Source organism: Hesperophylax consimilis, chromosome 23 (assembly GCF_061612785.1).
Source record: "Hesperophylax consimilis isolate HC1 chromosome 23, BYU_Hcon_1.0, whole genome shotgun sequence".
Taxonomy (NCBI): domain Eukaryota; kingdom Metazoa; phylum Arthropoda; class Insecta; order Trichoptera; family Limnephilidae; genus Hesperophylax; species Hesperophylax consimilis.
This window is the reverse complement of record NC_142858.1, coordinates 26,477,483-26,503,063: the sequence shown is the minus strand read 5'-3', so window position 1 is coordinate 26,503,063 and position 25,581 is coordinate 26,477,483. Positions and strand designations below refer to the sequence as shown.

At 32.9% G+C, this 25,581-nt stretch overlaps 1 protein-coding gene across 1 annotated transcript in view; it reads left to right on the top strand.

The window, feature by feature from the left end:
* Positions 1-1,477: 1,477 nt before the first annotated feature.
* Positions 1,478-25,581, top strand: part of ap (apterous) — a 151,039-nt gene continuing 126,935 nt past the window's right edge. Inside the window, exon 1 of the mRNA XM_089646024.1 lies at positions 1,478-1,877. Coding sequence (XP_089502150.1) covers positions 1,830-1,877 — 48 coding nt within the window. The 5' untranslated portion in view covers positions 1,478-1,829. The remainder of the gene's footprint in view (positions 1,878-25,581) is intronic.

The window sequence follows — 25,581 nt, the reverse complement described above, 5'->3', positions numbered from 1 at the left end:
CAGAAGCCTATATAAACAAGAGTGTCTGACTTAGAGGCCCAGTGGCTCTAGGCACTTATAGAGCTGAGGTCCTGTGTCGTCAATTTGTACCATTTTGGCATCCAGCCAAAATCCCTCCATCAAATTGGGTGCCTAGAAAAAATATTGAAATATTTGTTAAAATAAGTGGTTGATGTCCGGGGGCCACCGCATATTGGAGCCCTAGACCCGGACCTCTTGGGACTCTAGCAGAATTCCGGAAGCGAACCTTTTAAATACCTTCATAAGTAATATTTTAAAACTTCTTGATGACATTTTGCACACTTGACGTTCAAGGAAAATTACTGTTCACATTTGATTTCGAAAAACTCTGCATAAAGCCCCAAAAGCTAGTTTTCAAGAAGGCGAAGCATACCAATTCCACTAGAAAGGTTTTTAATACTATCGCTGTTGTATTTCACACTATTCGGTAATCGGACTAACGACAGTGGCAATTCAACACACACTTGAAAAGAGATACAAAGTCATGAAAAGTGAAGAAATAAACTATGTTTAATAGGTTAAGCTATTTTTTAATTTTTTTTTTAATGTTAACCCGCACAAGTGTTTCAACTGCTTCCAACCGTCTGAAGGTACTATAACATACCCAATTGGGGTATGTTGAGAGGCTGAAGTCAGAGGGGAGCGGAAGAATAGGTACTTTTTAGATCTGGTCACCAAACAAAGCCAAAGCCATTTCAAGTAAAGTTTCAACTCTGAATAGTGGTCTTACACTAGGACGATACTGAGAGTAGCTTCCACTCGGGAACGTTCCGCAAGTGTACCATATATTATTTTTAATTAATAAATTGTGAAATGACATACTTAAATTAATAAAACCAAATATACTTGCGCACGCCGGTATTTGAACCCACAACCTTCGGCTTGCTAGTTGAGAGCTACGACCACGGAGGACGGTCAAAATATATTTACTATCAAGGAAAAGTCACCATATTGGGTTTTACATATAATTAGATGGATGAATTGATTGACGCATTGACCATTGTCGTGTAACATTCTCGCGTTAACACGTCCGGCCCCGCTGAAACTGCAAAACCGCTGCAAAACTACTGTTGTACATCGCAGAGTCGCGGCAACTTGCGAGCTTTCCTCCCTCATCCCCTCCATGGTCGATCCCCCTTCCACCTCCTCGCAATGCGCCAAGTGGCGGTGCGAGAGGGACGCAGCAGGGGCGGTCCTTGCCTGCCACGCCCACCGCCCCCCGCCCGACGCGCACATGCGCACACCGGAGATGGCTTCACATTCGCACCGGCGACCGCGTGAGACGGACAAGGCGCGTTCCATCCCGACACTAGATGGACAGAGCCGACAGTAACCTGAAAAAAAAATCGCTCGTCTCGAACAAAAACACACGACGCTGAAATAAACAATGTGATTATCTACGTGAAAAAAAAATTGTGAACAAAACAATCTCCAACAATCATTTTTTTATTGTGTTTGTGATAAAAAAAATAGTGTCGACAAAAAACAAAAAAATAAAAAATAATAATTTTTAAATTGAATGGTTGTGTTTTACATACTGCATAGACAGCGGTTCTTGAATTGATCATATCATATAGTTTGGCTGCTAAAACTATAGACAACAAACGTTAACTTGTTTTGGAATAAATATTAGTGAACGTGAAATACTAGTAATTTTTGCGGTAATAATCATTAAAGAGTTTAGTGGCGATATAGCATTGTTGTATAAATATAATATTGTTTATGGCTGGTAGTTGCATTATGCATGGGCGTACCAGCACCGGCTTAACGTTGGGGGGGAGATAAATAAACTCCTGAATATTCTGCAGATGGGCGTTTATGAGGAGGGAGCCCAGCCAGGGACTGTCATGCATTGGGTAAGATTATTTTTTCTTTAACTTATGTACACATTTCTTCACGCGATAAAAGGTTGCTTCGTTATTACTTCGATAAGGCGTTTTTTTTATATAAACATACTGTTAAATATGTGACTTCATGACCATTTCCTAATAAAGTACTAGTCATTCAGAATATATATGATCACGTGTTTACGCAGGTGGCCTTGACCGAATAAATACAGGGTTTTCCGGTAAGAGGTGTTATTTTGATATTTAATCGTAAAAGATCAATGCTTTCGTTGCTTGTGTGGTACGTAGCGCCGTCTTCTTCAAAGTAAACGTTGTCCAGATCAATACCATCCAATTTCGGCCATAAAAAATCATTAATCATCTCTCGATAGCGCAATTCATTCACCGTAACTGTTGCTCCAGCCTCATTAAAAAAAGTAAGGTTCAATGACTCCGCCGGACCATAAACCGCGCCAAACAGTCACACGTTGAGGATAGAGAGGCTTTTCAACAATAACTCTTGGGTTTTCCGAGCCCCAGATGCGACAATTTTGCTTGTTGACGAAGCCACCGAGGTGGAAATGGGCCTCATCACTCAAGTTGATTTGCATTTGATTCACTCAAGTGAATTTTAATAATAGTATCGTTCCATTTTTATTAATGGCTTAGTTTTTACTTGTCAAATGTCAAAAAATGACAGCTTCAAAAGTAACATCTACCGAAATAGCGGGCTATCCAAAATAACACCTCTTATTGGAAAACTCTATTTAATGGACAAGATGCGACATTGTAATTATTTTTAAGAACACATGTTCCGACTTCCTCATAACATATTCGCGCTTTACTGATAGTTTGTTATTAAATAATTATTATTTATTGGCGTATTTTTTACAGGAAAACTAATGTTTTAACCAGATTTTTAATAAATTATCAATATTTTTATATCAGTAAGTTCGCTTTTTGTATAAAATTGAATAATATTCAGTTTGATTGTAAGCAATGTAAAAATGATAAAATTTCTAACTGTCAAAGCATTGGGTGCTATCAAGGTGCTACTTGGTGGAATGTAGGTACTCTCAGTATCGCCCTAGTGAAAAACCAACACTCAGAATCGAAATGTCGCTTTAAATGGCTTAAACCGTGTTTAGTGAACAGTGAACGTTCAGGTGATTCCCGACCTCTTCCTAATTTATATTCAGCCTCACAAAATACCTACCCCAGTTGTGGACGCCTTAGTCCCACAGGCTTCTGGTATTTGGCAGCTTTTAGGGCTCTTGTATTCACACAAAAGTCGTCACTTGTCTGGCACTTCAATACAATATCTGGCGTCAGTCAGACTATGGAATCCGCAATTGAGGTTGGTAGGTATGTTCTGAGGCTTAAGGTAGTGGAGAGTAGAAGAACATGGGAGGGGGGGCAGATAAGTCTGGGAAATAGGTACCTGGTTATTCGGATTTAGTCACCAAACACGGCTAAAGACATTTCAAGCAACGTTTCAATTTTGCATGGCAATGAATTAAAAATTTAAAGAGGAGGGTAGTCACAGACCACAATAATATTAAGAGGAAAACGTTTTTTTATCTTTTTACTGTTTACATGCAGTCATAAGAGCTTATGGCGAAGTTTAATGCTAAATCACTACTTTGTTTAATCTTTATAACAAATTGGTTTACATTGTGATTACCAAAAAATATGCTTTAGATAAATTGAAGGTTTTCCTATCGTTTTGCTTGAGTAGAATACAAATAAAAATAATAAATTACTCAATAAAACATAAATGTAAACAACTATTTTTTTTTCAATAGAAATGTATGTACGCGTAAAGGAAAAAACTTAAAAAAATATATAGTAAGATTATCTGTGACAGTTTCACTTGATTAACTTTTTTGCTTTCTTATAAAATAATTTACACTTTAATTAACGTTTCTAGACTCCGTTTGTCAAGCGATTTGAATGCCTATTACCTACAATATAAGGTATACCAAGAATATTCACATTTTAGGCTTGTAGCTTCCTCTTATGCTTTGTTATCATACATGATGACAAGTCACTTACCCACCCACTTAAATATACAATTATTGATAATAATAAAATGACTTTATATTACATTGACTTGCTTATTACTCAAGTAGATACGGTACCCACCTGTCTACGATATTGCAGGCAGGTAGGTACTTAATATTATAAATTATGTAGGTTTATCATTACTTTAGGTTAATAATTGACCTGTCCTTAACGTTATGAAATGCGAAATGATATTTGCACATTCATTACACACCTGTCTTTTTCGGGTTTGAAGAAAAATTGAATTTTTTTATAATAAAGTTTACATCTGTTAAGGTCATTAAGGTATTGATTTCCTTTGTTGTTATATGTTAAAGTTCATTCAATAAAAAAATCATTGGGTATGTACGTAGGTACTTATCTACATTTTGAAATGATTTATTCAAATAAATGTACCTACATATGTTGGTAGTTTTCTCCTAAACATGCAAAATGTATGTAAATAGAAATAGGTATATACATTTTGACAAATTGTACATATTTCTATTTACAAAGGAATAATTTAATATAGATAGGTACTGCATCATCGTGTAAATATTTATTAAATAAAAAATTTAACTTTTCATGTTGAACAATTTATTATTTTAAAGTGATTTATTTTTGGAGTATTATGCTGTGTTGAGCTATCCACTTTTTAGCTACTTTTTTAGCCCAGATGGCAGACACTGTAAAGCTGTCCGAAACGTTGGCTAAATAAGGAGGTATGTCAATTCTTGGCATAGCATAATAGCAACATGGCATAATATCCGAAAAATAAATCACTACAATACTTTTCTGCGTGAAAATCTCCAATCTATTTATTATTATTATTTTTTAATTTTTCTGGCTTGAGGATGGAAAAAATGTCAAATGGGGAAATGTACTTTATGAGGTTAAAAAATAGAGTTGATTGCCTATTGTTTTTCCAAGGATTCGCAATATCGTTTCCCGCGATGCCAACATGTTCAGGAATTCAAATCAGAGCTATGGTTTTTCCAGAGCTTTGATTGGGGCTATCAACACTGTAATGTTTCAGCATTGTAATACATTTAATAGGTAATGTTTCATCATTGCAATACTTTTTTTAGATAATGTTTAATCATAGCAATACTTTTAATAGGTAATACCGGTTACGTATTGCTCAAACACCACATCCGCGTTGGGAAACTACATTATTAACGGGAAAATATTACTAAAATATATACTTACAGATAGATCAACAATTTATATCTTACGTATAAAATAAACTTAAACTCACCTTAAATTTTTATTGCCAGATAATATAGATACCTACCTAAACTTATTTTCTTTGCATTTTTTCAAGAATACTGCTATGCTATGAAATAAATGTCACTCTAGTCCCTGAGGAGGACAGTTTAATCCTCAGTCAAGCCAATATTTTTTCTATATATTTCATAATACATCTATGTGTTATAAATGAAAAAAGATGTATTAAAGTAATTATGTAGTATGAATATTTAAAAAAATCTGATTTATTTAGATCGCTGTGTTGGTTAGCTAAGTACTCGGTTGATTCTAGGAATTATCAGTAGGTAAATGCATCTGCGACGATAAAACAAGAAAATCTAGTTCAAAGTTTCACTTTTAATATGTCGCTATAAAATATATTACATGTGCCAGGGTTATCATTTATACCAAACGATTCCTCAGCCATTTTCAAATTGTTTAAGGTGATACACTACTGCAAAATTATTTTGAAATCGGGAGGAGCCTAGTATTTTATGAGGAACTATAAAATACTTGACGAGACTTAACTAATAATAATAATAATATTTGGCTAATTTATATACGGCCGTTTTCGTGAAAAATCACCTCATGGGCGCTGTGAAATCTTGAAAGTGGAAATTTACCCATTTCTCGACATCCGATCGTGATAAAACTCCACAGAGAGACTCGTTGTCAATGACAGTGCATTCTTTCAAACTTTGGTGGCAATCACGCACACCCACACGGACGTATATGCATTTCTCTGAAATTCGATAATAGCAGTTACTATGCAATAAATGTCGGTCTTATCCAATCGGGATTTGGAACGGTTAGTAGAATTGTCGACTCAAGTTCCTGGGCAGAGAGGTTCAATCTTCAGTCATACTTTTTTTTAGAAATTTTAAAACACTTTTGAAAATATATGAATTATAGTAAAAAAAACTTTAAATTCATGTATTTGATTTTCGATTTTTTTTAGTGAATTAATGAGTGCAGATTTTGGAAGTGTAAATTAACCCACTTCCCGAAATCCGATCGGGCTGAAATTCGACAGATAGACTTGTTGTCGATGACAATTAATTCTATCTAATTTTAGTGGCAATCACGCATTTCTCTGAAATTGGGTGACACTTACTGGGGATCAAGGTTCAATCCTCTATCAAAACAAAAAATAAATGTTTGTATTTTTTAATTAATAAAAATAAAAAGAAAACCCCGGCTAAACCTGTTAACTCCCAGTATTTAATTGAAGCATAATAGATCGAAGCAATCAATTTATCAAATCAAAATCAAATGATTTTGCATTATTTCGGATTGCATCGCCGTAACTAGTATTTATTTTCTTTGTAACCTTTCCCTGCATTCTTAACTGACAATTTCTCAACTTCTCTTACTCTTCAACTACTCTACTTTATAAATGAGTATAATAGTAATAACTTGTATAGCGCCGTTTTTGTGCAAAATCACCCTAAAGGCGCTGTACAAATTAATAATACATTTCTACAGTGATCTATGTTATCACTAACTATTTATGGAGAAAATATACAGTACAATACTTACCTGGTAGGTCACTTGAGATTAACACTTAATTAACATTATCTAATTGTTTATTAGCGAAATTCGGATACAGGATTTGGGACATAGTTGGAAAATTGAATATTACTGGACTTTCTCTCAGGAATGGTAGGTATATTTAATTTAAGGGTATGACAGCGAGTATCTAGAAATTGTTGTGGGTATCTTATAATTAGCAACTATTGGAGAGGGAGATTTGGATCTAATTCAGGACTGTTCATATATATTGCCATGCAGAAATTCCCAAATAAGAAATATATTTAATGCGGATATGTTTTGTTGGTATATTCCATCTAGTTAGTGTAAATTACTATGTCTAAAGAAACCGAACAGAATCACAGCTGCCATAAGAGAATTCGAAATACAAAATCACAGCTGTCATAAGAAAATTCGAAATACAAAATCACAGCTGTCATAAGAAAATTCGAAATACAAAATCACAGCTGTCATAAGAGAATTCGAAATACAAAATCTTTCCATGTGAGAATCTTCATTGTCTAATTAAAATAACGAAAAAGCCAGGAATTCCAAGTATTTTTTTAATGGTCCCAAATAGTAATCTGATGAATCTTGCGAATGTATTTATAAAAACGATGATAATATTTTTATTTTTTAGCTAAACAATTTTTATAAAATACATATTAACTCCTTCATATTTCTGGTCTGATGTACCTAAAAACACACAATTAAGTTAAACATATTTAGATATGTTTCGGTTCCGATTTTTTCATTATGGCTTTTCTCTTATGTAAGGCAGACTGAAGAGTTAAATTCAAATATCTATGTATTCTATATTATATCTATCTATATTCAATGAGACTAGGACGGGTTGTTTCGGAGAATTTGAACAATTCATCAAATTTCAACGTTCATTTTCGGGTTCTGTGAAAGATTTATTCAAGTTCTGTTTTTATATCATTGTAGGCTAGTTGCTTAACAAAACTGAAATAAAAACAGAACTTGAAAAAATCTTTCACAGAACTTGAAAATGAACGTTGAAATTTGATGAATTGTTCAGATTCTCCGAAACAACCCGTCCTAAGTATGGGTTGTTTCACAAAATTTGAACTATTCATCAAATTTCAAAGTAGATTTTCAAGATCTGTGAACTTTCTATTCAAGTTCTGTTATTTTATTAGTATAGGTCAGTGGTTAAAAAAAACTGAAATATTTACATAACTTTAATGAAACCTCCAGAGAACTAGAAAATCAACTTTGAAATTTGATGAATTTTCAAATATAAACAATAATTTTCGTGTTTTGTGAAAGTCCTATTCAAGTTCTGTTATTATATAATTATAGGCCAGTTGCTTGATAGAATTGAAATAATAACAGAACTTGATAATAACTTTCACAGAACTTGAAAATTAACCATGAAAATTGAAGGATTGTTCAAGTTCTCCAAAACAACCTGTCGTAAGTTTTTTTGGCTTTATTGAACATTCTAAATTGAATTTTTGGTGAAAAGATAGTAAGTTAAACCATATTGTATGAAACGTATTACTTTAAACAACTCTATTACCTCTAAATATTTCTAAAATGAACATTTTGCTATTTATAAAATAATGTTGGAGATACCAATCTACTAAATACATTTTTATAATGACTGGGTATGTTTAGGAATTGAATCAGTGACCTCCAGATCCAAAGTAGCAATCTACCTAAAGCTTTTTGGTAAAATGTTTGCGAAGGTCGTTTTGCAATAAAAAAAACAACGGTTGGACCCTGATGTTATTTTTCTGTAAATTAATATCGTTAATAAGGTCTCGTTTCATTTACAAACCTACCACCATTTTGAATGTCCTTTATGTTAAATATTTGTGTTCTGGTAAGCTTTGGTTGTAATGTTACAGATAACTAAATCATATTATTAAAGTTCAAAGCTACAGATACAAATAAAAATAAACAAGCATATTGGCGACCAAAAATATTTTAGTCGGTAAGTACCTACCTACTTATCTACACAGACTTATACCTACCTATTTCTTATCCGGCACATTGAGTTTTAGCGGAAAGGGTCAACAACAATATATATCTAACGAAAAACAAACATAACCTTAAAAACCATCCAAATTTTAATGATTAGAAATACCTATGTAGTTTAGCGGATGTTGGGGTCCGAGGGCCTAGCGGGTCCTGTCTCACAAAGACGAATAGTTTTGGATTTAATTAGAAATTATTGACTGTCCGTCGGCTACCGATGTTACGTTGACATTTTTAACATTTTTATTTCTTCATTTGAGACACGGTTGGGTGATATGGCTCTAGATTGGGAGGACGTGCATTCTTTGGCCTCAATTATCCAACATTCTGGAACATTCATTATTATTATAGATTTTATAAGCGCCTTTAGAATAATGTTTTTAAAGCATTGACGGAATATTTGCTCGACAGCGGGCGGCTTCGCCAAATGACACTCGCTTAAATATCAGGTAGATTTGTGCAATCAATAGATTCATATTTATAAGTATATTTGATAAATAAGACCAAATACTTATGTTTTGAATATAAATATTAATATACTAAATGTGTACTTACAAATATAGGTAAAATGACGAATACAGTGTTACCTGCTTCATAATCAACGATTTTTTAAATTTTACACATATAATTTCACACAATTAATGGTTGTTTATTAATTGTGTAAAATTTAATCCATGTTTATTAGTAAGGCCCTTAGGGAAACTGTCAAACAGCCATTAGCGTATGGTAAATGGTTGCTTATCGGATGTGTTAAATTAAAAATGAAATTGTTTGTTCACGTTTAAGTTTTGTATTAAATACTCAGGTATTCCTTACCTAATATGACTTTTCTGGATATTATATTAAATATAAGATACGAGAATTGGGCTAGATATTATCCCTAAAACCTAGAAGTTTATTTTAACAATGTTAAAAACAATTTTTTTTATTTGTTTTATTTAACTTAAATCATAACGTCTTATTTAAATTACATTAATAAAACATAACATATTATTGTTTTAGTCTTTGTTCTATATAATTCGGTTCATTTCTTCACGCAAGGAAGAATTCCAATTTTTAAAATGTTTTATTTAAAATAATTATGAAATTAAACTATCGATTTCCCAAAAAATAATAAACAAAATTGGTTAGTGAAAATAATGAAATAATTTTGGATAATTTGAAACCCTCAAAGGTAGGTATTGATATTGACATTAGGTAGGTATTGATATTGACACAGGTCTAGGTACACGCATGGACTTTAATAATCGATATTATTAATCATAAGTACGTAGGTACCTATTTTTAATTATTTAAAACCATATTTTCAGATAATTAAAAAAAAAAAAAAAAATTACTATGAAAGAAAAAATTTCGATTTTTACGCATTTTGCTGTCGGTCTAATTTATCCATCCATTATCTTATTGTATATCCACTGATTATCACTGATTATCAGTGATTATCATCTGCTACCACACTTTTCCGCGGTTTTCAATTATTCAATAATAATGAATTAATTGCTTTACGATATCAAAATCACTACCATCAGTCGGTTTCTATGCATATGAATAAATTTTTTCAAAAATCTTTTCTTTCCTCAAATAAGTGGATGTCTTCTTTAAACGCTAAAACATTTTTACAAAAATATTAATATTTTATAAAATTGGTTAAAGAAAATAATAATACCTACATTCAGATGTGAGATGATTTTAGACTTGCAAATAGTGCAAATTTTGAAATCGGTATTGCTAATTTATTAACAATCTTGTAACCTTTTTTGGAAATCCGGTTAAAAACGGGATTGCAGGCCGTTTTCTGATCTAACTTTTAGTAAATTCCGAATATATAGCGGAACACGTGTTCATGCAACTGCATTTGACTTGTTAATACATAATGACGAGTTGCGAAAATATTAATATTTTTTGAACAAGTGTTGCGTCATCGTGATAATATATTCTCATTTTAATAAAAGTTTATCAGGAAACCTATCATTTTATTCGTTAAAGACTTGCAATCCCGTTTTTAACCGGATTACGAATAATTTGAAGAGATTATTAATAAATTAGCAAAACTCAATTAAAAAAAAAAAGAGCTTTGATAATTTTACCTTTAAACAATGCTGGTGTTGCAATTTTTTTAACTCTGATTATTTGTCGGACTCTACCTACACATTCATAGAAACTGTCTACCTGACTCTATACCGCAATAACATAATATTCGATAAATAGCGAGGAAAATAGTCGATGATTATAAAATAGCGAGGTAAATAGTCGATGAGTATTACATTGCAAGATCCATAACTAAATATTCCTTGATTATTACGTAGCAAGGCAAATAAGTGAATATTCGATGAATATTACACAGTGAGATAAATATTTGATGATTATTACACAGTGAATATGTTTGATGATTATTACATAGCGAGGTAAATAACTTGACATACGATGACTGTTATATGGTAAGTTAAATAACTGAACATTCTATGATTATTACACAGCAAGGAAAATTACTTAACATTCTATGATTATTACATAACGAGGTAAATAACTTAATATTCGATGATTATTAAATACCGAGGTAATTAACTTAATATTTTATTATTACCTATACAGCAAGGTAAATAACTTATCAATTGATGATTATTGTGTACCGAGGTAATCTTAACTCTAACTCCAACCATTATATTATGCTAGTTTGATGGTAACAGGAAAACATGACTCCGTTGTGCAGGATCAGACAGTCAGTCAGAAGTCATCTCGACCAGGTCGCCGCGGTAACCCGTCTTATCTCGCTTCTGAACCTCGAGCACTCTGACTTTATGCCAAATGATGAGTCCAGGGATCATCGCTCAGAGCCGCCTGGGGACTAGGGCCAAAACATAGCATAGTAAAATATAGTAGTTTGTGCTCCGACAGTAAATACAAGCTTTGGACAGTAAAACGCCTCAAATACCAGGCAATAAAGGAATTTAAGAATATTTCACTATTTAACATCGTTACCGCCTTTTATTGGATTTTTATTTTAATTCATCATCTGGTACGTTGGTTAATTTGGACGAGGAAGACTTAAATGAATAATATTAGAGTCAAAAACAATCACATATTTCATTTTATTGAATTATAATATATTGTAAATTGGGGGCCTCAGCATGGGCAAATTACCCAGTGAGGCACATATTATCATATGTTTGAAAATACATAATATTATTAGATCAATATGAACAAGTGATCTTTAGGTGCGAAAACGGATGTAATACAGAAAAACTTTTGTTTTATTTTTTTTTCTTAACTATTTTTCTTTTCTGGATTGAAGTTCGTGGTAAAATGTTTATTATTTTAGCTTATCTGTGATTTATAAACTGGCGCACATAAGGTGTCCTCCATATACAATTTGATTCTTAAAACTATCAACGATAAGAGTAATTTGTGTTAAAAATAACGATCGATGATTGGAGCTCAATTTTATTTATAAACAAATAATATATACATACTAATGGGGCTTAGAACAATGTGAAACTATTCGAGATAAGCGCAAACGCAGTTAATTTATGATAATGAGAAAAATGAGTATTGCTGATGTTTCCTATCATACTTTTAGTAGATTCTTAAATTATCGGAACACGTGTTCATAAACCTGCATTTGTCCTGATAATATATATACAATGACGAAATGCGAAAATATTAGAATTTTTATGACAACGTGTCCCGGCATCGCAATAACACATCAGTGTTTATTCGTTAAAGGCCTACATTTCCGTTTTTAACCGGATAACGAATAATTTTAACAGATTCTTAATAACAATAAAAATATATAAATTTGTTTTATACCACTTTCATTTTAATTACTCTCTACAAACTTAGTTTTAATATTCTCCTGACGAAGGAAGGGTGCTTCCAAAACAGGTAGAGTGTAATTAAAATTTAAGTGGTCTAAAACAAATTTATATATATTTTTATTGTAAATTATGGCAAGCCACAAAGTAAATATTATAATAAATTCTTAATAAATTTGTAACATTTTTTATCAGTTTTCTCCGTGCGATTCGACATTTTGTCTATTTTCATTGAACTAATACAGTATCTGTAAAGATATCGGTTAAATATTTACAAACCTTCGTTAGTGGGAAAAGGACAAACAAAGTGAGAGTGGGCAATCATTAGTTGCGGGCAATAAAGTATAGTTTACCCCACATTAATTTCCAATACAGATATGTTTGGAAAAGTCATCCATCTATCATCTACCATTGTCTCTGTGTTAATTCAGTCCAGTACATTGTTTCGCCTGTACCTCAACTACGTCGCACCAATCCGCCACATATGCACTAAATATCAAACTAATGAGCTTAAAATTATATAAAAATTTGTAATACACATATATATAATTATACATGTAAAAGAATGTCACAATCTCGACTCATAGGTCGCGCATGTCGACCCCTGGCTTAGGAAACGTGAGAGAAGCGGCAAATCACCAACGCAGTAAATTAAATTCAACTTCTTTTGTTAAACAAATCCACTCAAAAGGTCGGTGGCGAATAAAACTTCCCGATAACCTTTTATTACATTTATATCACAAGTTGATAACACAAGAATATGTCTGGTCTGAAAAGTAATATAAACAGTAGATAGTAATATTAGAACTTTGAAAATATTTAATTTTGTTATGGCGAACATTTCATATTGAACTACTGTTCTCTTCGTTGCCTTAAAATTATTGAAAAACGTAATTTGTGCACGGATAAAAATGAGTATTGCTAATTTATTAAGAATCTCTTCAAATTATTGGTTATCTAGTTAAAAAAGGGATGGCAGGCCGTTTCCTGATAAACGTTTAGTAAATTACGTAAATTACACGTGTTCACGAAAATCCGAATATATTTCACATTTCATCAGAAAACGTGTTAATTCATTCGTTAAGGCCTGCCTTCTCGTTTTTGACCAGATTACCTATAATTTGAAGAGGTTCTTAATAAATTAGCAATACTCATTTTTTTTCCGCGTGGGTATTACACAAATAGACGTGTTATAGTCTCGTATCTGTGAGTTCTAAGTGAGCTATTTTTTTTATATATTTTATACGAAATTGATCAAAAATTTTGAAGTAGGTACCTACCGAAGATCTTTCTTAAGCTGTTATGATTTTTATTGGCCTGTTTGGAGTCAAATTGTCTTATGTAAATTGGGACACAAGTTTTTTTTCAAATCGGTAAAAATACACCTTTGGAGAATTTTTATTTTTCATTTTAGTTTTTAAAAATATTTATTTCATTTCATGTTTTTATTTTACAGGAAAATAAATAATGTACCCCACGCTAGCAGTTAATTTGTGTTTTGGAGGACATTTTACAAGAGTATGTTCGATAATTTTAAGGAGGAATACTTTAATTAATGATATTACCTATAAAAATATAAATAAATTTACAGGTCCAACAATTCAAAACATGAATAAAATATCTTATCTATGGTTTTTGAAAAGGCACCAAAAATGTTTTTCAGGGGTTAGGTACATAGGTATATTATACCCAACCGAATGAAATTATTACAACTTTTGATAAAGAAATATTATTATGGAGAAGAAAATAACCCTTTGATACATTTTCCAAATACATACTTGAATTTAACTTTCGTGTTCGGTAATAAATAATTGCAAATCTTGGAAACAGAAAATAACCCACTTCCCCAAATTCAATCTTGCTGAAACTCGGCTGATGGACTTGTTGTCGATGAAAATGCATTCTATAATTGGTGGCAATCAAGTACACATACGTGGACATGTACGCATTTTTCTGAAAGTGGATAATATTGTAGCAGTTAACTTACGAAATAAATATCGGTCCTACTCGATCGGCATTTGGCGAGGTTGGTTGCCCACTCCAGTTTCTGAATAGGAATGTATCCTTAACAAAACCATTTAAGAAAATTGTGCTTTAAAAGACATTTTAAAATACATATTATATAGAAAAAAATATTATCATTCAATAGGTATTTATGAAAACCTGGTAGAATACAACATAGGGGTCTGGCCTATTAGCTAAAAAATACTCGATTATTTCAAAGGCCAAGATGTATTCTACTAGCAGTATTTTATTAAAGCAACTGAAACATTTCTAAGCGACCAAATTTTCAAACCATAAACACATGATTTTAAATTACTATGTAATGCAACGTACTATGTATGGCATCGCCTTAACATAGAAAAGTAAACTGTACGTACATATTATACAGGATTTTCTATTAAGAGGTGTTATTTTGAATAGCCCGCTATTTCGGTAGATGTTACTTTTGAAGCTGTCTACGCCATTAATAAAAATGGAACGATACACGCTTCAACAACGCATTGAAATTATTAAAATTCACTTTAGTGAATCAAATGCAAATCATCTTGAGTGATGAGGCCCATTTCCAGCTCGGTGGTTTCGTCAACAAGCGAAATTGTCGCATCTGGGGCTCGGAAAACCCAAGAATTATTGTTGAAAAGCCTCTCTATCCTCAATGGGTGACTGTTTGGTGCAGTTTGTTGTCGTGCGGAGTCATTGGACCTTACATTTACGAAAATGAGGCTGGAGCAACAGTTACGGTGAATGGATTGCGCTATCGAGACATGATTAATGATTTTTATGGCCGGAATTGGATGGTACTGATCTGGACAACGTTTACTTTCAACAAGAGGGCACTACGTGCCACACAAGCAATGAAACCATTGATCTTTTACGATTGAATATCAAAATAACACTTCTTATTGGAAAACCCTGTACCATGTCGTGTCTGATGCCTTGAAGTGGGTACTGTCAAACAGTATATATCTCAATAAAATAAGACCTACCTAGATGTACCAAAAAAGGATGAATAGTCATAAACAGTAGGTATTGAAAAGTTAATGAATGCGAAATAAGATATTGATTTTACACCTGCATCTAACTTTTGACTTCAGTTTATATGACCGTACGATATTTCACACTAGTGTGGAGGCATTGGTTTGCTATTGTTTATTGCTCCAAAGAATTGTAATATTGGCTTAATATTCTGAAGACCGATGCTACCGTTCTGTTCTCGTTCTTCCCTCGTTCTTCTCTCGCTGATTCCACGATTTTATAACCCTTCAAGACGATCCACTTCGACGTGTAACATTTGTAATCAGCGTCCGCCTGTTCAATTTCAACTCAATCAATTTGGGAGGCGGGTTTGGGTTCCGTCGCCCAGGGATTCATTTATTGGATAACAAACACCTCTACCATAGGTTACCCTACGCTACGTTTGGTGATTTACAGTGGTTCCCGGGTTCACCGGATGAAGTCTGTTCAGGATGCGTCCTGCTCACGAGCTGCGTTGTGTACCAGATTGGTCTCTCGACCCATCCCAAAAGATAACAAAGGTTCTGATAGAATATATTTTCCTCAGGGACTTCTGTGAGGGGTTTTTTAAGTAAGAGATTTTGAACTTTCAAGGTTTTTTTTGTACCTGATACTTTCTCTTTTTGTAGGCATATAAAAAGTCTTTTAAAAAAATGCTCCATTATAAAAAAAGCCAAGATGTGTTTCACTCGCAGTATTTACTTAATGTATCATTTAAGAAGAAGATAATACTAATAAATCTAAACAAAACATGAAAAAGAACAAAAAAAATTTCAAAATGCCAAAGATATGGAAAAATTAGTTGCAAGTTTAATTAATTAATTCACAAATTAATAATACCGTCTGTAAATTAAGATATCTTTCATACACATTTTACAGACTAAAAGAAGTGCTCAATGTTGATAAACTGAAAATTATTTTTTTTTCTTTGGTGCAATCTTCACTCATATATGGAATAATAGGATGGGGCGGTGCGCTTAATGCACATATCAAACCTTTACAAATAATTCAAAATTATATCATCAAAGTTATGTATAGTCGGAAAAGAACATTTTCAACAGATGAGTTATTCAAAGAATCTAAAGTATTGTGTATCCGTAAACTATTTATTTTGCAAACTATGAAATACATCTTTAAAAACATAAATAAATTCGTAATAAATGAAAACAGAACCAACATTAGAAATAATAATGTATTTTATACCCCCCAAACGAACACAAAACAAATGCAAACACACTGCAGTTTCATTGGACCTCTTACTTTCAATTTTTTACCGAAAAATATTCAAGTGATTACTAAACTTCCTCAATACTTAAAAGAATTAAAATTATGGCTTTTCGATACAGCAGTTGAAACTTTTTTTTATTTAATTTGTATCAATTTATGTTTCTCATAAAATATTCACCATATATTACACTAAACACTTATAACTTCACTATACACTATTGTAAACACTTTTTATACAAACCGCTTAGACAAAATGTAATCTTTTTTTATTTTATATGCCCACAATTTGTTTATTTCTAGGTACAATAAAATAATAACTTAAATATATTACCCACGCACAGGCTGCGCCTTAGTGGGTTCCCATTATTCGTATTGATTTATATAATATTGAATGTAATTAATGTAAAAATTGGGAAAAATAAATGAATTAAAAATTTTAAAAAAAAAAGATGATATTATTAATTCTTGATAAAAGGGTTCCAATGTTATAACCTTCAAAATAATCTATAAAGAAAAAGTTGTTCCTGAACATTTTTTAAAATTAAACTATCTGTAATATTTCAAAGCTTTTAAATTTTCAGAAAAATGAAAGTTGTACAAAAGACCAAGAAACCTACATAAACAATAAATAAATAAATAACGAAAAAAGCTTAATAATTGACATATAATATAGGTACCCATGAATTGGAGAGAATATTCAAGTTACAGCCTGAAAAATGTTTTTGTAGAGTCTTCTCACTATAAATACACATTTTCTTCAATAAAAAACATATTAGGTCAATGAACATAATATAACTTTTGTAGTACATATTTTTCCACAAATATTGACATGTATTCTCCAACTCACAGTAGACAAATAAAGATTGTCATTATTTCCGAGTTATTCTGTAAAACTATTTCATGGAACACGATATGATTTTCCCTTTGATTACTGAAACATACAAAACACATTTGATAAATGACTATACCGAGAAACGTATTATTTTACATTGTAATGGATCGACAGGAAGTAATACTGGAAAGTCTGTGGAAATTTTTACAAAATTATTGTTATATAATTTAAAACACTAATTACGTAATTTTTCCCCTACCATTTCTATCCAATTCTTTCCTTATTTGGTTCAATATTCATAATTATTATGGGAATGTTAAATTGCATAGCTAATAATAAAAAATAAAAATATACACTCTAATAAAGATACTAGAGTTTCATTTCGGGCAATAATTGTATGCATACTAGATTAGCCCTGTCTAGTTAAATTCATTTTAAAAATAACGCCACGTAGACGTCACAAATATGGAGATGAACTTAACAACCCTACTCTGTTTAAACTCCTTGTACAATCGTTCAAACTCGTAAGCGAAACCACGGAGAATTTTTTGTCAGAGGTGTTGTAATATGGACATAATTCAAATTTAAATATTTGGAACTCGGTTATTTTTGTGATTGAAAAAATGAACTTGCCCAGCATAGCTGAGAAGCAAAATAGACCAACAAAAGGTAAAACGCAATGCACATTGCCCATTTCGCATTGCGACATAATGCGTGGGCCTTTTCATAAATGTGCATGTGAACCAAACCAAAATTGTGTTGGGGTTATTTTTAAATAAATATACCGTGTCTAGTCTAATTTAGTATAATGTTAGTATGATTACAAAATTTCAGTCCAATCGTCGCCATAGATTCTGAGAAAATAGCGTTCAAAGTTCGAACTCAAGTCTTAACATTTGTACCCGTAAGAATAATGATTTTCCTAAAATTGCTTCTTTTTGTAGATTTTGCTCTTATTTTCACTTCGGACAATAATTCTTAGAATGATTCCGAAATTTCTGTCTAATCGTTATTATTATTTTATTTTATTTATTTATTGTTTGAAACATTTACAGAGTGTTAACAATTATTACATTTATATTATTTGCGTGGGAATGTGCACAGATATTAACACCAAAATTAAAAATGTTCACAGCATGCGTAAACAAGGTTTAGTTGATATTAGGCGGAAATGCTAGTAGTGAAAGAAAAAAGAACATAATTAAAAGAATAAAATATAAAACATGAATATTAAATATGAAATAAAGTAAATGTACAGAGAAAGGATAAGGAAAAAAAGTAAAGAAAATAATAAAGCAATTATATCTTATAACTGTTCTCCATAACATATCATATCATACTAATAAGTTAAATGAAGGACTAATTGTACCTAAGCATTTAAACAAATATGGACAAAGAACACTGGACTACATGATACCTAGGTGCTTAAATATGTTACTTGCTGAAATAAAAAAATGTACAAATGTAAAAACAAATATTATGTTGAAAAATTGGCTCGCTGAAAGAAATAGTTTGTATTAGAGTCTAATACAAACTATAGGTAGATACTATCACTGTTGTGTATATTGTTATTACTGTTATACATACTGTTATTTTTATTGTTATCACTGTTGTCATTAAGTAAAATAAGTTTTTATCTTTTTTAAATATTTTTTATGTGAAAAGTTGCCATCGACAAACTACTGAAAAGTAGTTGATTGGAACTTTTTCTATTTTTTTCTGTATTTTTATTTTATTATTTACTGTAATATGTATTTTTTTGTCTTGCTTTCTTTAAATAAAAAAAAATAATGGTAGAAGATTGTTAATTTGTTTATAAAGCCTATTGAATTAAAAGTGCCTAAGCTTAATATTTTATTTTCAGGTTATTAGTTTTACAGTCCGTAGTATCTACTTACAATCCACAACTTAGTTTTGTGGAAATATGTGTATTATTTATCCAACAAATACTAATACTCAATTTGTGAAACTGCCAATAATACATGTAGAAAATGATCCAGTTAAAAAATGACAGCATGCGAACTTCGTGTTGAAATATTAGTCATTCAGAATATATCGAGAACACGTGTTCTTTTTCTAATAGATATCGTGACGGAGTGCTGAAATATAAGTATGTCATTATCAATATCAGTATGTGCATAACAAGTGTAGGTACCGCCGTCCTCACAAATAACTGACTGGCATTTTGTTAGGAACTCTTTCAATTCATTCGAATCGGCGGTCCGTCTGATTGCCATCTCAAATGCACAGATGGAATGTGGGCAGGCTGTGTCTGTTCCGCAGGTATGTTTTTGGAGTCTGCTCTAAGGAGCTAGCAACATTGATCCCCGGTACACAGGTGCACCTTCGTGAAACTCGTTGACGGTTGATGTTGGCTTCGTTTGATGTTTTTGTGTAACTCGGCTCGTGTGTGGAACCAGCTACCGGCATCTGTAAATAAATTATAGTTATTTAATTCCTTCTCACTGCCCCTACCTTTCCTCGCCTTACAACGTTTCCCAACCGGGTGGTGACATAATTCCGCTGCCTTTACACTGTACAGACAGGGGCGCTATTTTGTTACTTCAAAAAAATATGTATAGTGATTGAGTTTTGTCAACCTTTTGTCTCCTTTAGAGAAGAATTTAGACAGCATCGCAGTGTCCTGATCATCCTCTCCCCACCTCCTTCCCCTAACTCCAACCTCACAACATAACTCAATTGGGGATGCCATAGTCTCACTGGCTTTCTGTCGGTTAGCAGCAGTTGGGAAACTTATTCACTTTCCTTAGTACCCTTATAAAATTTGCAGATAAGTCATTAAATATGAAGTAATTGCTTGAGTCAGCAGACTACGGCTGAGTGAAAATGATTTAGTGGTGAGCCCTCCACAACAACAATGTCCTTCACCGTCCATAATATTATGATTCCCTGTCAGTGTATTCTCACTGCACGTTTCGTCTCGGACTTGGTTGTGACCGAATCACCGAGCCCTTTCACCCCACCTATCTGCGCGGATCTACGCCCCCGACAGCCCGACACGCACGGTGTATCTTCACTCGCATGTCCCAAGAACCCTGTCCACATACCAAATAATTGTTTTTTTCAGCCAAAAGGGCAGACTAAATCTATTGTAACCGTATCAAATTTTAGGTCTTTGCATTAATGTTCAACTATTGCTTAAACTTGCTCGCACTCATCTAGGTCATGCGACGCACGCTTCGTCGTGTCAGGACGGAGCTATTCATCTTGGGCCGTGGATGTCATAAGCCAACGGCTCAACGAGCAAAAACACTTAATGACACGGACACGATCATAATAGATGCATCGCAAGAAAACATAACAAGAAATTAAAACAATTTACGCAGTGACACTAGTGCATAATTTTTTAAAATTATTTTTATTCAGACTTGATTTCTAAGGACGGGTTTTTCGGAGAATTTGAACGATTCTTCAACTTTTAAAGTTCTTTTCAAGTTCTGTTATTATTTAACTTTTGTCAATCAGCTAGTCTATGACGATATAATAACAGAACTTTAATGGGACATTCATAGAACCCGAAAAAGAAGTTGAAATTTGAAGAATTGTTCAAATTCTCCGAAACAACCGTAATAAGTGTTCCGTGACAAAACAGGACATTGAAGAAAATTTAGGATAAGTGAAGGAAACAAATCTCATACCTAACATAACATATTTTATTTATTCACGTATGACTTCTGAGGTTTCCGTGACCAAACAGAACATTGAAGCAAAGTGAGGACAAGCAAAAAAAATCTTAACTTACCAAACACATTCGTGCAGCAGTTATTCTTGCAATTTTTTTGTTATTCAGGCATGATTCTGAGGGTTCCGTGACAAAACAGAACATGAGCATGTTGAAAAGTGAAGACAAAACACACACCTCACCTAAACTAATCTAAAGTATTAATTTATCATGTTCTGTTTTATCACTGCTCAGTTTTATCCTATTTACGATTTCTAAGGCAAACTTGGGTAAAAAGTAATTGCCAATCTCAAAAAGTTTGGGAGTTATTTGAATATATTATAATAAATTCATTTAGCTTCCGTACGTAGCGTGAACACAACAATCTATATCGTACGTACACACCCACTTACATTTACATAATAGCAGAAGGTTATAAATGGTTTGGGCCGTTTGGGGTAAAGTTTGCAGGTTTTGAATTCTAGCAAACTGGGTGTATTTTTAGGTGGATATAATAATATTGTCAATAATTGAAAAAGTTTATTTTGTTGGGTATGCAATTCCAGGCTTTATGTAGATTTTTTATATCAGATTAAGACTGTAATTTTCCTCTAATTTTGAATCGAGTACTACCAAAATTCGACTTTAAGGAGTGAGAAAAGCGGATGAGGGTACCTTGCACTTATTTTGAAGTTTAAGTGTGCAAATGTCATCAATCGAGAAATAAAACTGTGGATTTGTATATTGAACTTCTTTATGTACAGATAGATATATACATGTATAGCAGAAAACCCGGCGTTGTCTGGGTTTTAAGTAGAATTTTTCTAAATCATATGTAGACAGTGAGTAAAATTTCATCAAAAAATATGAAAATACTGCTATTAGGGGTGGAAAAGATGATGTGGTGTTTTTTAGAAATTTAATTTAGACAGTGACCTTCCCCTTGTATAAAAGGTCAAGTGTGCAAAATTTCATCATACTCGGATCCATTCCCGCCGCCAGCCACAGATTTTCTTCTTTATATATTAGAAGAAGATAGATTATATTCGCAGTGTACAACTACTTTAATAGTTTTTTAGGCCCGTGAAAATTCTAAAAAGAAAAATTAAGCAATGTGAAAATGTGCACTAAAAATGTGGATTTACTTTTAAAAAGCGACATTAAAATATATTAACTGTAAAGGTAATAAGGTTATTAATTTACACCATCTCCATGGAACATTAATTCCTCTATGGCGAGACGAATAATCAAATAAAATCAACATAGTCGTAAAAACACATTAAATCAACATATTATTATAAATCACGTTTCCCACAAACGAGGCCCTGAATTGTTGCGTGTTCCGTCGACCACCGCCAACCGCCGCCGACCGCGCGCCGCCGACCGCCGCCGACCGCCGCCGATCGCTGCACTGTTCGCGCTTGCAGAGTGCCGCGGTCGGCTCATCTTGTTTGCTTCTTGATTCCTTTCACTCGTTGCAATCATGCCTTCGTGGTTACATTGTTTAATACATTCATTTGTTTTCTATTGCGGACTTTCCTTTCGGTATAAATTGCCATTTTGTCATCGAAATTTAAAAATAAAAATTATCCAGATAAATTCCAACAAAGTATTTCAGAATGAGTAATAATGTCAGTAATGAATGGCGCTCACAATGGTGGTCACAGATCATGATCATTGTAATATTGCTCTATTTAAAAAAATTATTGTTGTAATTTGAAAAATTATTTTTTTTATTCTTTATTATAAGTACCCGCTAAACTGCCAAAATAGTTTGTCAGCAGGTCATGTTCACAATATTAATTATAAAACAAAAGCACGCGTATAAAAAGAAGCCACAATATAGAAAATAGATAAGATTACAATACAAAGAAATAAAATACATAGACAGATGGATATAACACAGTCAAAACACTCAGGTACACAACATACTTATACACTCTCACAGGCATATTTATACAATTACACGCATACCATCAATGGATACTAATGTATTTATAAATAATATCAATATTGAAAATCTTGATCCATTCAATTTTTTTATTTCAGTTGTGCAAGTTGATTCGTATTTTACATCCATGGGCATCTTATTAAATATAGAAGGCGCATAAGTAAATATTAGTTATTTTTTGTAATAGATAATAATAATGTTCCTCTGGTTGGTAGATGTTTTATTTTTTGATTATATTAACGCTCTTGACTTATCCGGTGAAATAAAAGATACCCACGTTTGTTATCCTAGTTCATGCGTTATTGTTTTAACATATATAACATTATGACATCTTATCAAAATATTTATCTGTATCAGAGAGAGTTTCATTGTATTTGTTTCCGTTGACCCTGAGTATCTATCATATAAAATAAAATACAACATCGATAATTTATCGAGCATAATAGTTGTGATTAATTTCATACGTCTGTCACTCCTGGACACACTGATCCCTACGTTCCTACCCAACCATCATACACCTTTTATCTTCCGAGAACTTCCTCTCCTAACTTTTCTTAAAAAAGACTCTCTATACAGCATCCCCAAAGATTATCATCCTCAGGTCTTCCTGTGTGGGGTTGGTGTAACTAAAATCTAAGTGTTCACCAGTATAGGATCGCTAATCAAGCTCTTATAGAGCTGTACATTGCACATTAGTCACGTGGTGGCCCTGTCTGTCTTAACGTGAACATATCAAAAACACAGCCATCTCTAAACCACGTGTGCTATGAAGGACACAAGAGACCGACAATATAGCGAGATTTTTTGAACTGGCGCTCGCTATTATTATCCCGGACTTATTATTTAATAGCGTTGTTATCGCGGGGTGCCCACGCCTACCGCCTGCTCGTTAGAACGGGAGAAAGCGCGCTTTTCTTTCCTTTCTACTACGTGGCATTTAAATAGTTAACTTACAGCCGGTGGGTGCCTTGAGCGATGTGCAAAACTAAATCAACTCACACATTAAACGCAGTCAGTAGGACGCAGTCGGCCGACCGATGCTAAAACGGAAAACTGCAGCAGTCGTTGTTCTGCGGTTCCTTCGCAACATACGCTAAAGCGCGCGAACCTCCATCGACCCAAAGCTCATCTCAAGACCGCTAGGAAACAATAGAACCAGTGTCAGTCGATTCTATTAAAGTGTGAATTCATACTACATGCATTTATATTTAGTTAAATGATTGTTTTAGTCTGTGGTGTAATGAATCTTCATTCTGTCTGATGGAAGTGAGATGGTGCCATATTGGATATCAAGCATTCTGGATGAAGATTTTTTACAAATGAACTACGAAATACCAAGTGTTATATTAAACAATGACGAGTCGCTTTCGTGTTCGAGTAACGGGGTAGTGAATGGCGAGTGGATACCCGTTAACAGGGTTGCGAATTGTGAATTCATGCACTATAATGCAAATGATGAATACACAACAAATAACGTGATAACTAGTGTTGAGTACATACCAAGTAACGCAAAAGCAAGTTCTGTGTACATATCAAATAACGCTTTAAGGCGTGATGAGTATAATGTATCAAATAACGTGTTAGCTTGTGATGGGTACATACCAAATAATGTTTTACCGATCGATGGGTTCCTATCAAGTGACGTTGTAACAAGTGGCAGGCTGTTACCGAAGAAGGATATAAGGTGTGTGGATGAGATCCCACATGGTGGGATATCATCCAGTATAGGTTATGAGATGTTACCCAATAATGGGACTGTGAGTGAGCAGGGGGAACCTGTGGCCTTCTTGGCGGGGGAGGATTTACCGAATGTAGCCGGCGATGCGGAACAACAGAGTGATTCGGATGATGATCTACTGAGAGAGTATGACGTTGATGTAAGTTTAAACTTAAGTGTAAATAATGTGCTATATTTTGTAAACTGTTACAGGTTACTAAGCTGTATTTCACTAACAAAAAATATACAAGTAGTTTCAAGTATGGTCACATATGTTCATAAACATATTAATTGGCAGCCCTGCCACTGTCGCCACTATAAAATTTCATGTATTGTGAGTTTTTACCACTGTTTTAAATAATACATATTAAAACGTTCCGAAACCAATCGTTTCATCATCAGGATATAAAGTACACTAAAAATTAAACAAGTATATAAGGAGGGGATTAGAGAAAGGGGTAACTAATCAGGCATTACTAAATAATGAAAAGGATTTTGTTTTAAATAATATTTATCAAATTTTCTTATTCCCAACATTTCTAAATTATCTAATTTAAAACCCCTGACTTCTATGAAAATTAAAAAATCTTTATATGAAAAGAATGATTTCTTTCCAAAGATGTTTGGCAAATTCACATAAAAATTATTTAAGACATGAAAATATAAT